Genomic DNA, 17918 nt, shown 5'->3' on the forward strand with positions numbered 1-17918 from the left:
TTTAATGATTGGCTGAGTCTATTTAACTCTACAACCAATATTTAACCAGGTAATTACATAGTAACAACATAGTAATAACATAATGTATTGTTATCTTAGAAATGTATATTAAACAGGTGGCCCTTTGCACTAATTGGTAACAATAAGGAGCTCTCATCATCAAAAAGATTTGGGACTTCTGCATTAAAGCAAAAAGAAACTATGTACATTTATGCAATGTTGTCAATGCCAAGAACATTGCTCAAATCAAAGCAGTAAGTAACGTGGACCTTGAGTCACTCTGCTACAACAATCAACCTGAAGTCAAAGGTCAAGACAGCTGTCAATGACTGATCCTTTGACACACAATCACACACATATTGTGGTTTTCCATGATCCTGAAAGCCTCTACAGGCCAAGGGATGCAACAGCTGGGATAAATCGACAAGCTTGCATCTGCAAAGCACATCAGCTTTCAGATTCCTACCATCTAATCTTCCCCACAGTGAACGTGACCATCGACATTGTCTGTCTAATGGCAAAGTAAGAAAGCAAGCCACATCAAAGGATAAATGAGTGTTGAGTGTGCCGATATTTCTCATTCAAAGGCAAATAAACACTCTGATGACAGCATATTGTTTTGGTGACGGGTCCAAAAGAGGATTTTATCACAGCTTTCAATGTAATAATCCCGCAACGGATGAAATCCCTTTAGACATAGCCCCCTTCCCCTCATATTTTCACTGCCAATGGTTGACAATCTGAATGGGGTCTGCAGACACTCAAGCATGTTGTTTTAATCCTGTGTCAGAAGCGCAATTTGACCGGTGAAGGAATCTTAACTGCAAGAGTCCCACAGTCTTTTCACCTCCTCTCCTGTGGCCTCTTCGTTGCGATATTTTTGCTCGGAGGGGGTCAACTTTGTGCCACCCACCATGTGAATAATGAGCTTCTTAGATAGCATCCAATGAAGCGACCCCCCCTTTGGCCAATGAAACTTAACAACCATGTCCAGATCAGCTCCTTCCTGCTGGGACTGACCAGCCTACTTTACACTCCTGTGCCCACACACAGCCTTCAACTAACACAAATGAATCCAGTTGGGCTTAACACTGAAAATGTTAAGTACCCAATTCTGATTTTTTTTTGCCTGTAAATGACAACATGGAAATAAACAATGATACAGATTATAAAAAACAAATGATTTCCACTCTGATTTTCACGAGCTTAACCTCCCTCAGAATTTATTCAGTGATTGATATACCTGTTGTCGTGTAGCATTTTTAAACCACGGTTTTAATGTTCATTGTTGTCAACATGTGGGGACTAGCATGCCAATAAACGCTTGACACCAATTACTCCTCTCCACCTTTTAGCCATTTAAAGTCTCATAAGTCTGTCATTTTACTTGGGAATCATAACGCAAGCTACCGATGACGGATAACAATTCCAATCAGTCAAGTGGCTCTTCAACAAAACTAGGTAAGTGGAGAATAAATTCACGTTAAAAGTGTATGTTGCAATTTTTTTTTAAAATCGACTTTGATCAGAAATGTTTAAATTAAAATTAAAATTTTCAAGGTAGTTTTGCTTGATCCAAAAAAAATCAACAAACTATTAGAAGACTGACCATAGAAGAAATGACGATAGGTAATAACATTTCTTTGTATCAGAAATGTAAGCCTTAATTAATGGCACCCTTTTTTTTATCTTTTTAAAGACTAAAAGTAAACTATGAGAGAAAGTCACAGTAGCAATGTTGCCTAATATTTTAGAGCATTTGAGTAAGCCTTGTTTGCTCTCAATGTGAAAGTGTGGTGTCATTGTTAACAAATTTTCGGCTTGTACCGCTTGCTCGCTAGTTCATGGTGCAAGCTCTCGCAACTCGCTCACAACATAAATATGTGCTAATTCCTGTCTGGAAACTGAATACAGTAGAATGGACCTTATACACCAAGATCCTTTTTGCCTCAAGGAGCCATTGATGCGAAATCATTCTTTTTTCTGAGAGCCACACCATATATTTTAAGAAAAAATGCAACAAAGCCATAAACCACGCCCTCCAGACATAAGTGAAATCTTTAGCACAGTTTATTTCACTGTGATGTTTGACGATTTGATAAAATCTATAAAAAAAGATAATGCCAGAACCTGTGTCCCATATCAACAAAAATACGACTTAAAATGTGTCTCTCTGCCGCAACGATTTATGGCCGTGGAGAATATTGATGTATTAAGGGGAGTAGGCTATGTGTGCAGAGATCCCTCCATCCCTACTGCTCACCCAGTCAAAATTCTCTGGGTGTTTGGCTGCTTTTCGGGTGTTTACGGGTTGTTCTGTGGGTTTTCATCATACAAGTGTCTCAACAAAAATCCTTAAAAATGTACAGCCAAAACAGGGTCTGTTGGTGTAATACTGTGAGTGTAAACTGTAGTTGGGACTTCGCCCTGTATATTTTCGCCGGAAAAAAGGACTTATTGCGCTGTTCCGCCTTCAAATACACAATATTTGGAAAGTCACAGAGAAGATTACTTAGGCCTTGGATTTATCTCAGTGCGAGATGCACTCATGGACAGAGCCATATCTGGCTCGCAGGCCATATGTTCCCAGCCCCTGCTATACGCACTCGAACAATCTTTCAAGTTTCGGGATTGTGATAGCAATAACATTTTTCCTGATCTAACGAGGACAAACCCCACTCATGAACCCGCACATTCCCTTCATGGTTCTTCAGCCATAATATGATTGTCATTGATGTCATTGGATTTCTGCAATCCCCTATTGACTGATATATATCCCAATAGTTAATCCCAAAGCACAGGTTTAGTGTTCTGAAGGAACCCTTACTTAATCTTGCATTCCATATATATGAACGATTTGCTTGTACAGTATATGCTAAATTCGCTTTGGCAGAGATTCTTATCCCCATTTGAAGCATGCCTAATTCTAATCCGAGTGAACAAGTGGTTCCCCGCTCCAGATGGCCCTCTGAGGTGTCGATGCCGGTCATGTGGGCCGACACGACGAGGTGCAAGCTTCGTCTGGCCTTAAACTGACCAAAAGGTGCTTTGAAGTCCGTTGAAGCGGCCATTTTATAACACATTGGCAGCATGTCGCTGGATATACGACCGGCCCGCCAGAGACGAGCTGACCACACAAACGTCTCGTAAACCTCTCTGACACACTTTCCAAGCTGCCAGGGATGCTTCTATTCTAGATGATACTGCGTCCTTTATTGAGAATAATTGAAGACTCTGCTACTTGCAGAAGCTCAATAGGGAAGTTCAAGCTATTTAGTTTGGCGTGAGAATACGTGGGGGTTGGGAGGACGGTGGGCTTTGAGAGACACGTCCTGAATGAGGCATAGTAGCATTCCACAGACTGTTGTTCAATTTTAAGCACTTCCAAAGATGTTCTCACGGGAGTTTAGACGAAAATTGTACAAAATGTTACACTGTGCAGGTCTTCTAGCACAAAATCAGTAACGTTTTGGGTAAACTACATTATTATGTTGCCACAAAATGTTAAATTATGTTATTGCAGAGCTGCCAAATACAAAATTAGATTCGTCTTTATTGTCAATTTGTCATTGATAACAACGTCTTGCAACAAGTTACTTTTTGTAACAAATTAGCGCAAAAGGCACCCTGTTAGTATGCACGTCTAAAATATCATGTTATTACTATGTTGTTACTATATTATTACCAGGTAAAATAGTGGATTTAGAGTAAGACAGACTCATTTAACCACTAAAAATTATTTTACTAGATAATCACAATGACCCAGCACTGGTGAGCTATTTTCAGAACAGGTCGGCGGGCACCTCAGCTGTCCCTAGAGGGTACCCTGGAGACCACTGGTTTACAAGGACATGGCACTCCAAGATAAAGAGGTACCATTATACAAAACAAAGGAGAAAAAAATAAGATAAAATTGAAAATGGTATTCCAGAATAGATAACGAGAATTTTCAGCTTCAGAAAAAATATTCAGAGTACAATTTTGATTGTTTTTTGATGGTTCTTAAACAATGTTTCGACTGAAAAAGACACTGTTGACGGTTCCAGTCCATTCCTTAAAATGTTGTCAGCCCAGTTTTTTTTTTTGCTCTTCCTCTCCCCCTGCCTCGTTGGACTGTTCCCTGGAGAATTATCTTGGTCAGTACTGATCATCTTGTCACGTGACAATACCACTGAATTTTCTTCTGATGGATGTTCCGCACCGTTTTGTTTGTCACGTGGGCTAAGTAGCTGATGCCTAGTTTCCTGTAGCATCACAGCGCCATGGCCTGGCTTTTCTTTTCCAGTTTTGCTGTGAGAGTCCGTGTCTCGCAAGAATAGAGGTAGATGGAAGTAACTAGCGCTTGCATGAGTCTGAGCTATGTTCTTGTCCCTCCAGATAGGTTTAAGTCTGGTAAGTGCGGCTGTGGTATGAGCTATGCTGGCCATGATTTCTGGTGCTGACCCGTCTTCTGATATGACAGCTCCACGATATTTAAATTTAGTGACAGGGTCTAGTTCTCTGTAGTTAAGGTGACGTTTGTGGTTAAACCTTTGGGTTTGTTGGTCATTACCTTTGTTTTTTTTTGTGCTGATTTCCATCTCATACTGGCTTGATGCTTTCTCCAGGCAATTGACTAGATCTCTGAGTTCCTGTCCGTCTCCTTCTAATCTGGCAATATCATCAGCAACAGATGTTAGTGATGTTGTGTCCCCCAATACCGAGTGTACCTTGTATATTTGCTTATTATTCAAATCAATATTGGGGTTTTTTTTTCAATGAAAGAATAATGTCCCACAAAAGAGCGTTGATTTAATTTTTAGAGAGACAGATGGACCAGGTCAGTCTGAGTTTCACACTAGTAATTTAGCACTGTTATAACAGGAGATTAAGCAAAAAAAGGTTGTTTCCCAGATTAAAACCAACATTGTGTAATCGATTTTAAAAAGTTATTTTCCTACGAAGGACTATGAGTCTGTGACTACAATGAAATCCAAAGGAGTTCAACAGGCTCTTGGTTGCGTTAGGAGACTTACTATCAATAAACTGGTATGGGAAGCTTTAGTGGAAAGTGGAACATGTGACAAGTTCATGAAAACAGAGAGCAGACAATGTTCGTTCTTTTCTTGAGCTTCCACCGCCCTTGCGGACTTTTTGTGAATAAAATGCAAGGTAAGGTAAAGCCATCATCGCTCAACTTAAATTTCGAAATTGAATGATGTTTTAATCATCTTCATGGCAAGGATATAACTCATCGAGAGGCCAGTCTCGCTGCAGAAACACCTTTTTGTTATGAAAATGTCAAATGTATTCTTTATACAAGACAAATACAGTTTTGACAACCCCGATTTCCTCAGGAAAAGAAGTGGAAGCCCAATCGGACGTGCGCTTTTGAAAATATACATTATTTTGGCGTAGTGTTCACTGCCTTTGCCAAGCGCTTTAAATTAAAAACAGGTAGAAGCCGAGTCCTTTAGGGCTTTGATTTATACAGCACTTCAGAGTGGGAACGTTTTGAAAATAAGGTCTCAAAAGTTTTTCAAATGGTTTGTGTTATGAGGTCGCGATTTTTAGAGGACGTTTTGAAAAGTAAAAATGTCAACTTTGGACAAATGACTGAAGGGTTTTAGGTAAAATTGAATTTTGATTGCACTTGACTGAGTCAATACACCAGTGACATGCAAACAGGAGAGGCAGGAGGCAACTTTCTGGCTTCATGGCAGAGGGCGATAGTGAGAGCAACAAATTTGATTCTTCTGCACTACAGTTTATATACTGCTTTCTTCCTTTGCCAATGAAATTACGAATAAGATGTGAGTCATTTATTTGTAAATCTGAAAGTTTATCACTAGACACAAACATCACCACGCATCACTGCAATGCACTCGTATGTTGGGTACAAAATTGACTTTATAGAAATATGAATATACATACATAGATCTTAAGACTATAAGGAACAAAGACAGTTTTAAATTTTGTTTAATTCTGCAAGATTCTGATTCCATTGAATAGAGTGCAACAGTTTGAGACAATGAAGCGCTTTTATTTACTAGTTAATAACATATTTAAAAGTAACGAGGGAAAAGTTTGGAATTTTATTTCTAAAACATTTTCATAACCCAATTCAAAAACCTTTAAACTTGTGGTTAAATTTCACTTCTGTCTACAGCAGGAGTGTCAAACAGGCTGCCCGCGGGCCGCATCAGGCCCGCTTAGGGATTGAATCCGGCCCGCGAGACAATGCTCAGAGAAGTGCAAGAGAAAAATGAGCTGAAATATGTCCACTTGATGTTGCCAAAGCCAGGTGCCTCTCACAAACACTTTTCCCTTTCTCTCTTTTCCTCCCTTTTTCTCTCTCTCCCTCTCCCTCTTTCACTCTCTCTCTTTTTCCTTTTTTTGTTTCTTACTCTCTTTCTTTTTACCTTCTTTTGCTCTCTCTTTTCTCTCTTGCTTTCTCCTTCTCTCCTCTTTTTTCACTTTCTTTCTATTTCTCTTTGGATTTCATTCTTTCTCGCTCTTTCTTTCCCCTCTCTCAGTATTTCTCTTTTCATCTCTTTTGTTTCTCTCTCTCTCTCTCTCTCTCTCTCTCTCTCTCTCTCTCTCCCTCTCTCCCTCCCTCTCTCTCTCTCTCTCTCTCTCTCTCTCTATTTATCTGTCCCACCCTTTCTACTTTTTTCCCCTTCTCTTTCTCTAATTTCTTTCTCTCTTATCTACTAGCCCAGCCCCCGAGAGAATGTTTGTTCTATCATGTGGCCCCCGAGTTAAAATGAGTTTGACACTCCTCGCTACAGCAAAGCTTCAAAATACTGCCACAAAATGTATACTTTTAATTCCCGGCTTTGAATTCTGAGCCAAATCAGCAGACATCAGAACCATCTTGGTTTATTTCCAATCGACATTTCTCCAATGTGTTAAGGACCTGAAACCTCTCTGTGATTTATAGACTAGTAGCAAATTTTAACACAAGTCTATTCTGGACTCGGGGACCTTGTAAAGTTTAAGGACTTGAGTATTACAGTATGTTCAGATCAGAACCCAGGCTGCAGCAGTTTGATGCTCTTTTGCGGCTGTACAGTTACACGACTGTTATAATAATTAGGCCTGCAGGAGATAAAAACATAGTGAAGTCTTTTCCCCGTCTACTAAGAGGATTGCAACCTGAAAACCCTTACTTACCATTCTATGTGCTACTGTATATGTCTACCCGTTCTGTGGTTGGGTACTGTTGATAGTAACGGCCCCTACCTGTTCTCAGGAATGACCGGTAACCGTTGGTGCCCTTGCAAAAGCAGCAAGTAACACATTTAGGATGGGAATTTTACCACTAGCTCTTGGAGCACTGTTGCAAATTTCTACCATTATGGAAATGTCATGATTACCGATGTGAATCACCTGTGGCCGCTCATTTGGCGCCAACCGCCGCGGGTTCTGATTGATTCCCTGTCAGTATTTGAACCGAGTCCTGTCATTCCCCTGTGGTCGGTCCGTCTGCGAATCTCCATGTATACAAGGCACGCCTTTTTTCGACCCTGACCCCCTCCTGTCCCGTTTTTGCACCCGTTTTTCTGTGGCTACAACCCGTTTTGATCCCGATCACGTCTACTCTCCCGTCCCGGCTTACGATCCCTTTTTGTTCCCGACTACGTCTACTCTCCTGTTCTGGCATACGACTCGTTTCAGACCCCGACCACGTCTTGCTCTCCCAGTCCCGGCTACCGACCAGTTTTCTGCCCCTGACACCGTCATCGCTCGCTACAGAAGATCCACTCCCGTGTTCGGAGCACAATCCGAGTACGAGAGCGATTTGCTTCCCGCGCCCAGCTAACACCGGATCGTGGACGCAGCCCTTCCTCTCTCTTTCAATTAAACTTGGGGTAAACGTCACGCAAGTGGGTCCTGTTTCCTTTCTGGTTCCTGACAGGAAAGGAATGTGTCTGTGTCATTTGTTTTCTAAATGTTTCTGCTGGTATGGGCAAAACATTTGATTCATGCGCTATTTAAAAATGTATGATATGCTAAATCGGGATCTCTAGCAAATACTTTTAAGAATTTAATATTTTATTGTGTTACTGGACACATGTACAACATGTACTGATTAATTCATTAAATTTTGGTCAAAGAACAAGCAATTAAAAAAATTGCACACGCTAAAAATGTTAAAATTGTGTTTGTTTTATGAACTTTTTGCACAAATCCTTATCGTAATCAAAGTTTCTTTAAACATGTGATTTTCATATTTTTCTGGATCTTTTATCCAATAAAATGCACCAGAATGTATGTGTGATGGTATCCTAGCCCTCTATTTTATCCGTTTAGTATTTTTTAAATGGAAAATCGAGTTCTAAAATGGATAAAAAAAACAATGCCCTTGTGGAACTCAGTCTCAATTTTTAGTGGTTTTGTTTGTGTGAAGTTTGCATATTTTTTCAAATTTTTACCATTAAACTCAAGTTTGTTTGAAAGCCAAATGAGCTTAGTCACCCTGAAAGGATAACTACCTCATTTGCAACCCCTTTTAAAGGTTTCCTAATTTTCCTCATACTAAGTTTTTTTCTTTTTTCAGATTTTCCTTGCCTTCATGTGAGTTTCAAAACCTGGGATGTTTTAATGCTGGTCTGTGTTCCCTTTTGAGAATTTTTGTGATCATACAAATAAATATGACTTGCCTAGGTGTAAACGAAAAATATTTTAATGTTCTTGAAGACCTTTTATAAAAATGATTAAGGAGGTCTTGACAATATTCTGTTAAGATTGCAACACAGAAATGTCTTTTTGTGTTGTTATCATTGGTGATTGCCGGGGTAAAGCACCAAATTGCATTTGCTTGTTATCGTTCCTTGAGGATAAAGGAAACCTCAGCGACCTGAGATAGATGCAGATGAAAAAGAAAATAAATGTGTAGTGTTTTTGATAGATAACTTTGATTGCTGTTCAATTCAAATGTATAATTTAAAATCTGATCTGCGTGTGAAAAAGTAGAATTATTGCTTGTTGGAAATATTGACTAAAGCATTGTCAAATTTATCTCAAAAGGCGTCAATGTTTCCAGGCGTCTCGGCAGTGTTTTGTATTTAGAGCATGTGTTGTGGAAAACAACAGTTTGCCGTTTTCTCTGTTCCGCCACAAAAAAAGCAACACTATATTAAAAGCAGCAGTTTTTAAAATGTAACAAACAAGTACCGGAATTTACGGTAGTTGAATTTCCAGGATGAAGACCAATTTGGTAAGTAGAACCAAGCCTCTCTCAGACATCAGAGACATGTTGCGACAGACGCTTTAGTCCTTAACGGGTTAAAGACGTTGAATCTGTTATTCAATTTGCTTGTCCAGAGACCTCCAAGTTTTTGCCTGTTGGTTTGGGGACAATGGGCTATAGAAAGAACTTTGCCCTCCTTGATCAATAGACTTGGTGGCGCGCGGTGATATCACTTTAAAATCCGCCAAATGTCACATCGCTCAGCTTTGCAAGGGGAGCAAATTAACATGATAAAAGATTCACCGGACTCTGCATGCGAGGTTGACCGCAGTGACTTTATGGCACCGCATGGAAACAGGGGGCTCGGGGTTCCTAAAAGGCAGACAGATGGAGCAGCGAGGTCACAGTGTCGTTTTCTGAATTATTGCACGGCAACTTCCTCACGATTACTCCCCCTCTGCGGTGGCTTCTGTCTGGATTCCGACTGGACTTGTGTCCCCTCCGCCAAGCGGCCTTTGTTGTCTGTTTGACTTCATGAAGTGGAGATGCTAATCAGCGACTGCGGCGCTATTCACCAATTGCCACTGTACCACATTTGTCACCATTGAAGGCGCACGGGCCCTCAGTGGGCACTTCAGACCCTCAAGTGTGCTCCTGTTTGCTCACAAATATTGACTCCTGCCCTTGAATGAATCCCAGGCTGGCATCCCACAGGGGCCGGGATACAATTAAAGCCACATCAGTAGAGCGCTTCATTGTATTAAATACGGTCCGGAGCTGCACATAAAGCTGTGAAAATCAGTGGATCGTCTCTTTGTTTTGAGTAACATTCACAGCTCTTGGATTTAGCAGCTCCAAAGAGAAAAAAAGCCCTTTCAAAACCACTGAATGACGAGGGATCGCAGAGTGCCAAGAGTCGATATTGGCCATAGGAATGGAAAGCACGGAGTGTCTTCACAGCACTGGGGAGTTTGGCTTACGCTGTTAACTTTAAAGTACTCGAGGGTCACAGTTGGATTTAGACAATAAAAGCCCATTATTTGTTAAAAAGGCTGTCAGGCAACATGATTTTATATGGTGAATTACCATTTTACACACCGAGGACACCAATTTATAAGAGTGACACACCGTACTAGGTAATACCAATGATGCATAACCTCCATACACTGAAAAAGAACAACAGCTCTGCTGTAGTAGGTTCACATATGTAAGCTTACGGTCATAGAAAACACCACAGTATTAGGAAATAAGTACTTTTCAGATTATTTTAAGTTCAATTGATTTATTTGCCATTGAAATGTATTTTAGGGCGGCAAGGCGGATGAGTGGTTAGCATATCAGCCCCACAGTGCAGAGGTCCAGGGTTAAATTCCAGCTACGGGTCCCCCAGTGCAGAGTTTGCATGTTCTCCCTGTGCCTGTGTGGGTTTTCTCAGGCACTCCAATTTACTCCCTCATTACAAAACATGCATAGCAGGTTAAATCGCGGGCCCAAATTGTCCCTTGGTATGGATGAGTCTCTGCGTGCCCTGTGACTGGTTGGCAACCAGTCCAGGGCGTCCCCTGCCCACTGCCTGAATATGGCTGGGATGGGCCCCGTGACCCTGGTGAGAATGAGCTGTGCAGAAAATGGGTGTTTGGATGAAGTGTATTTTAAAGGTATGTCAGGAACGTGATTTCTCTCTGACATGACGAGGGGACATTACTATTTTTTTTAAAGGAATATGCTCTGTTGTGGAGTTAACTGCTGATTACTATTTGTCCATACCTCCTGACTCTCAAGACACTCGTTCACTGCTTGCCAAATGGGGCTACCATCACACACTCATTTGCTGGAAAAAGGAAGTAACACGAAGAAGATGGGCTTCCATGATGTATGAACAAAGATCTGATCAAAGCCACTCTTGCCATCTAGTGGTGATTAATTATACTGAAAGCATTCCCAAAGGTTTGATACTAACTGAAGAGATGTGCCAAACCTTTTTTCATAGTCTTTTAAAATATGTGTATGTATGTATAGGTGTATATATATATATATATATATATATATATATACAGTAAAACTCGGATAAGTCGGACTCGCATAAGTCGGATTCTCGGATAAGTCGGACAAATTGCGTGGAACGTTTGTTCTCTAGGCTTTTCTGTAGTATTACACCTCGCATAAGTCGGATTTTATAAGTCGGATCCTCGCCTAAGTCGGATGGATTTTTCCGTACAATTGACCCTTTTTAATGGTTTTCGCCTCTGATAAGTCGGATCGGTATCAGGTCGCCTAGGACATCTCCCAAATCTGCCCTCCCAGATTTTCCGGGAAGATTTCTTGATGTGACGTGGCGTTCCGTGATTGGCAGAGGCTATTCATCAAACTCCTCCTCAGTGTTGAATGATAGCACTCTCAATCACAGCACGCGGTCATAGAACAAAGCCTCGTAATCATAATCCCATTGTTTCTTATTACAGTAGTGCTAGCATTCAAATTGAATTTGTGTGAATTTCTTTGGACTTCCTTGCGGTCTGTGCGGTCTACGGTGTGGCGATGGCCTCAAGTTCTAAAACCAAAGGCAGGAGTCTCAAGACTAGAACGTATGAAGAAAAGCTCGCTATCATTGAATTCCAAGAAAAGAATCAGCACATGAAGCAAAAAGACAACGCGGCGAAGTTTGGAATGAGCCCTCAAACTTTGAGCGACATTCTGAAAAGCAAGAAGAAGATAAAAGATATGTGTGCGACAGATTTTAGAGCTCCGACCGCTAAAAGGCAGAGGGTAAGAACTTTTTTGATAATAAATCACGTTCATGTTACAAGATATCATTGCTTGGTATTTCATTTTACATATACAAGTATGCACTTTTCTAAGAGTTAAATTTCTTCTTAGTTCGAAATTTTGCGACCTCGGATAAGTCGGATCCTCGGATAAGTCGGATGAAAATGACCGGTCCATCTGGATCCGACTTATCCGAGTTTTACTGTATACGTATTGGAACTCTGGGACAATGGTTCTGAAACCGTATGAACATGTTATGGCAGTGAATGAGCTAATTGGATATCTTTGAACTACTTATTCATTTTATTAGTCTACTGTTGCTGGGCAAAATGCTTTTCCTGCCACGAAAAAGAAAAAAGAATAAGCCGCACCATTGTTAAAGCCGCAGTGGTTAAAACAGCAAAAAAAAGTAGCGGATTGTAGTTCAGAATTTATGGTATTTGGATTTTATAGTATATAGTATAAGACTGAGGGTTAAAAAATGTTCATTAATTGTAGACATTGTGGAAGTACTTTAGCCCACTCAGGTGATTTTTTTGAGGAAGTTGCGCCAAGATACTGACTGTGATCAACACTGTCACCAGCTGTGAGGCTGTGGTATAGGGAGCTACTAGCCACTGTGCTTTTTCCTGCATTTCCACTTAATTAGCGTCATTTATTGAGTTTCACAGCATGTGTGCCTTGGAGAGACGCCACTGAAGGTTCGAGGGAAATTTGTTTAAGGAAAATGAAATCATACAGTATGCGCTACAACTTTGGGTCTACCACATGGTATAATGTGACAATGTGAAATGTTCGGTTTATTTGCACAAGAATTTATTACGATTTCTAACCCTCAAAATTACACTGTAGTGATTTCTTTACATGAAAAGATTATTTTGAATGAAAGGAATATTCCTTAAACATTTTTTCTGCCACATCAAATTTGTGGCACGATTTGGAAATGTTTTTGGGAAACTAGCGTGGCTTTAAAAAGAAGTTGAATTCCAGCACAGTTGCTTGACATTTAGGAATGATCCAATACTAGAACCCCAATGCTAGCAAACAAGTCTGACAAACATCTTAAAGGGACACAGTGTGATATTTGACCACTAGATGTTGCTATACTCTATAGTGAGTCAGATTATGTTGTCACTATCGCATGTGTTTTCCAGCTATATTAGTTATGTTATTTGATCATAACATTATTACCTTGAAATCACAGTATTCATTTAGTGGTTGTAAATCTACATCATATCTATACTTGAATTCATTCTTTCATATCAGTGTTCTTCTCAGCAATGGTCTTATCACACAACCTTTAAGATTCAGCTGTGCTTATCTCTGGTACAGGAACCTTTTTTCTTTGTAATGTGACTTCTAAGTTCTGAGTGTCTGTTAGTGCTGAAGGTTCCATTTTTGCAAATCCACACCTCTTATAAAAACTGTGGTTGGCAATTGGTCAAGGCCTTTCCGGGTGATCACATTGCTGGCCTCTTGGTAGGAGGGCGCTTCCCCGATCAATCGGTCCGGAGTGCATTCAGTTTTTACTTTCATTCAGTTTTTAATTTTATACTGTTTTTACTTTTGTTTTATTTTTACTTTTATTTTATTATACTTTTGTTTCTAAAACTCTGTAATAAATGTCCTCAACTGAACTGCTTCTCTCCAGCTCTATTTTTCTTCGCCTACTCAGTGTGGTCCCATGCGGCGAGACACAAATTGTCTTCGCTTTCAAATGCAACCAAAAAAAAAACCAGTGCTAAAAAGCACAAGGAGGAATACAAACTACAGAGACTCAAAGTGACCAAAACGCACCATTTTACCTGCTGGTCGGAATTTTAGGGGCTTTTGGGTACCCATAGCAGCAAGATGGCTTTAGATAGAAGCTCATTTCTTGAACTTGGAGTAATTAAACAAAAAATACATGTTTGTATGATAGTTCGTGTATTTTTGCTTCTTATTTAAATCAAAATTGCTTTTCTTTAATGACCCTTCCTTCCAGTCCGCAACCCAAAAAGCGGTATTGGAAGAAAAAACAAAAACTTTGAAGCCGCAAAAGATTTTCAGCCTGATATAAGTCTTTCAAGAAAGGAAACACATATTGTATCAATCACTATTCATTAGAAAACATTAAGAACGTGTCCTGTTTTGTACTAATGAAACCATATATTTTTCCATTATCAAACCTTTTTAAACAGTGCCAGGGAGCGACTAGGGCGCACGAAAGACCCGAATGTGGCTCTACAGCAAGTATAGCGGGTCGAGAAATCCAGATTGTTGGCAATCGATAGCATCTTCCACTAGCTTTTTGGCCCGGCTATAGGCGCTTTTGTGGGTCCATGCAAAGCGTTTTGTTGATATGATTGATGGCTTTTAGAGAACCCTGATAATGAAAAAGATTTCCGCATACACAATGTAGGTTTGTCAAGCTGTTTTACGTATGTTTACAACTCAAACTACAACGTCATAGACGCGCAGACAGACAAGCGGAAAGGGGCGGGGCAACTGATTGGCCAATCAGAATGTAGAACACAACAATGCATGATGAAAATCCGTAAAGTTGTGAAGATAAGTAAACCGCAAAACAGCAAGAGATTACTGAATTGAGCCCTGGTTAAAAAACACAGGTCTAGATTTGGTACCACAAAAATAAGAACATGTATGTCAGTATTCGGGTTGCATGCTTTTGGAAAAAAAACCTCATTACGATGTTTTATACCTGTATTGCAATTTTGATGTGATATTCGATTCTAAAAGAAAAGCGCATTTCTGTCCTCGTTTTGTTTTTGGGGAGAACTTAAAGGTAGCAACCCGCAAACTTACCTCCAGCTGACGTCCTTAGAGACTTAGAGTGTACGACTGTAACAAAAAAACTATAGATCTACTAATAAGTACAGAATTTCTGTTGAATAAATGGTCCTTATTGTCATTATACTAAAATACAACTAAATTGGAGAGCTACTCCATTCAGTGTGAGAAAGTAATTTAGAGAGTGGATGGGTAGCTATATGCTAGTGACAGGTAACCGCGACTTCTGCAAGTCACAAATGTAGTGTTTTCCACGAGTGGTAGCTCCAAGTCGTCCGTTTCATTGGTAATGGATCAGGCGTTGGTGACTAGCCATGTTTGGCAGTGGTGGCTTAAAAGTTGGTAGCCTAACTGTTAGCTTTCCCTTCTGACGCCGCTTTAATCAATTCCCAGACGCAATAAAAAACCAGGGATCACCAGCTGGTGATCAGCTTTTCTTTGCGCTCTTCCGACTTTCCTCAGAGTCTGATTTTATTTGATCAATTGATTTTAAATGTAATGAGCTGCTAAAGTTTGTTTTGGTGGCCAGTTGTGCACCCGGCTGCTTGACTGAACGCCTACATCAGCCTATCAAAGTCGTGCACACACGTCTTGAAAACTTTGCCCCGCCTTTATTGGCAGGTACCATTGAAACCTGCTTCTGATTGGCCGGTTCTGTTAATCCCTGATTTGTGAGAAGTCTTGTTGGCAAAACACATTACTCGAATAACAAACTGGAACTTTGAATCCTTAAAAAAAAAGCAGTGTTTTGCAGTTACATTATCGCACTACGTCACGTCACGATATCGATTAGATTACGGTTAATCGTGCAGCCCTAGTCAGTATGTATGTTAGCATTCCGATAAGTGTAATAGTTTACATGCGTGCTGTGTTTCCCGCACCCATACTGAAGACAATCTTAGAAAACGGATGCTTGACTACAACATTCATGTAACAACACGTAGAAGTGTGTTTTGCATCATCGTCTTCTCACCGCATACATATCGTTCAGCCCTCTGCTGTATTTATATCAATGCGCATGTATAATGCAGCAAAACCGCAAAGGACAAAACTCCTCAGCAAATGTGTTTTATTTCTAAGCCAAACAGCGTGAATTCTGGTTTCACGCTGTGTGAAGAGATGAGCGTCTCCGACAGCTCGAGTGGGCATTGTTCGTGTCTCATAAGCTGGACCGCGCCACGCTGGCGTAGCGTTCTTATTAAGCTGGCCCCGAAACATCTCACAGGGCCCTGTCAACAGATCCAGACGGGCCTGTCAGCGCCATCTTTGCAGGCGAGCTGTCAACAGCAGCTTTATATCAGACTTCTTAGGGACGGGGGCAAGATACACAAACAAGCCCCGCAGGGGGGATGGGCTGGGCAGCAAAATGCATTCTTATCTAGTGTTGGGACCAACGCGTTCCTTTGTAATGAGTTCCTGGGACGCATTTACCGTATTTTCTGGAATATAAGGCCCACCCAAAAAAAAAAAAACTTAATTTGCCAGAAATTTGAAAGTGCGCCTTATAAATTGGTGATCATCTTACCAAACCAATAGGGGAAATCAATAGGGCAAATGTAAGCAAAGAAATTACGGTAAAAGTGTGCTGAATTTTGGTCTTTTTATTTGTAACATTATTTTTGTAATACAGCATGCCTGAACAAAGGAAATAGAATGTTTTGGACAGTACCCAGAAATCGAAAAGGAGCACTTTAAAGTGTTTGAAGCTGGATATGGAGCGTCTCGGCTAAGTCCTCGTTTGCAATTGCTCAGGATTGCACAAGCCAAAAATATTAAAAGTGTTCACTGCTCCCACCGGTTGGCGTATACATTTTCTTAGACAGTATTTATTTTACTATGTGGCTATTTTAACAGTTTCAGGGTTTCGGCCTCTATGTGAGTATATATGGTAATATGTAAGTAAATAGTTACTTTCGCAGTAACGCGCTACTTTATGGTGCCAGTAATCTTGAGGGTAACTGAGTTACTTTTTAAATTAAGTAAATTGCAAATATAACAAATTACTGCTTTTCAGTAATGCCCGAACACTGTGCAAACCCACATTCCGAATAAGAGGAATCCAAAAAACCCAACATGAACTTTCAAGTCTGAATGTTGAAGATTTTGTGTGTGTTTGTTTTTACGTCCAAGCGTCTGGGAGCGATTCCTCCAGGCGTGACTAAACTAGTTCTGCCTTGACTCCTGCGCTTTATGTTGTATTATTCCCCCACCCCGCCCTCAGATAATGAGGCACGCACGAGTCGTGTTCATGACAGGAGTGTAACCGCATTACCTTGGAGCACTGCTTGTGATTCTGGCACCACACCAAGGATCCGTTGTTCTGTGGAGAAAAGTAGCACCTGTCATCACACTGTATGGACTTATTAAAAGATTAAACACATTTGCAATATTACTGTCAAAATTAAACACATTCTTTAAGACGGGGGTACCCAAACAGGCGGCCGGGGCCCCGAAGGAAGGATTCCGTTATCCTGCAGGGCTAAACGTTTCAAGTGTTTATTATCAGGCAGTCCTATTATATAGCTGGATGGACAGACAGTCAATTATTGTATTTCGAAACCCAAATATTTTACTGAACTAAGCAGTTATTTTGTAATAGCTGCACCTCAACTCTTAAGTGACCTGATCTTAAAGTTTTTGGAGACTTTCCAATTTCTTTATCTTGAGTTGAGAGCAGATATAATAACAGTTCGGTTTACTGCTTGGACACTTCCTTTGGAACAAAAAATTTAATATAATTGTCAGCCATCTTGCTGTTACCGGTACCCAATAACCAAAAATCTCACAAAATGCTGGGCAAGAATGTAAGAAAAAGCTCGGCTCTGGTAACTTTGTAGAATAAAGATAAAAAGTTTACTTAGTTTCTACGCCAAATAAAAAAAATATAATTAATGGACGAGTCTAATTTCAAAATACGCATTTGTTGGGGCTGGGGGTCAAATGACAGTAATGAGCAGCTTACATTTTCAGTTGCAGGAAGTCCTTTCATTACAATTTACCACTTCGAAAGCCTACCTTAGTTATTTGCATGGCCCATAAAAGATGTCCATTATTCACACACATTTTACAGCGCCCTGTTTAGGTGTAGCACACACCTTTCCTCTTGGGCACGACCAATAGGGACAATCATGTTATACAAAATAATAGCAGCTGCCGTTATCACGAGGGAAGAGGAAATGCAATGGCA

General features: G+C 40.4%; 1 protein-coding gene across 2 annotated transcripts in view; it reads right to left on the minus strand.

Annotated features, from left to right (window-relative positions):
* LOC148353155 (anosmin-1) overlaps window positions 1-17918 on the minus strand; it is a 121141-nt gene that overhangs the window by 76523 nt on the left and 26700 nt on the right. For both annotated transcript variants that reach the window (XM_088353102.1, XM_088353103.1), the window contains exon 2: window positions 17004-17051. In XM_088353102.1, coding sequence (XP_088209228.1) covers window positions 17004-17051 — 48 coding nt within the window. The remainder of the gene's footprint in view (window positions 1-17003; window positions 17052-17918) is intronic.

Source organism: Urocampus carinirostris, chromosome 14 (genome assembly GCF_059441175.1).
Source record: "Urocampus carinirostris isolate Australia breed hairy pipefish chromosome 14, RoL_Ucar_1.0, whole genome shotgun sequence".
NCBI lineage: Eukaryota > Metazoa > Chordata > Actinopteri > Syngnathiformes > Syngnathidae > Urocampus > Urocampus carinirostris.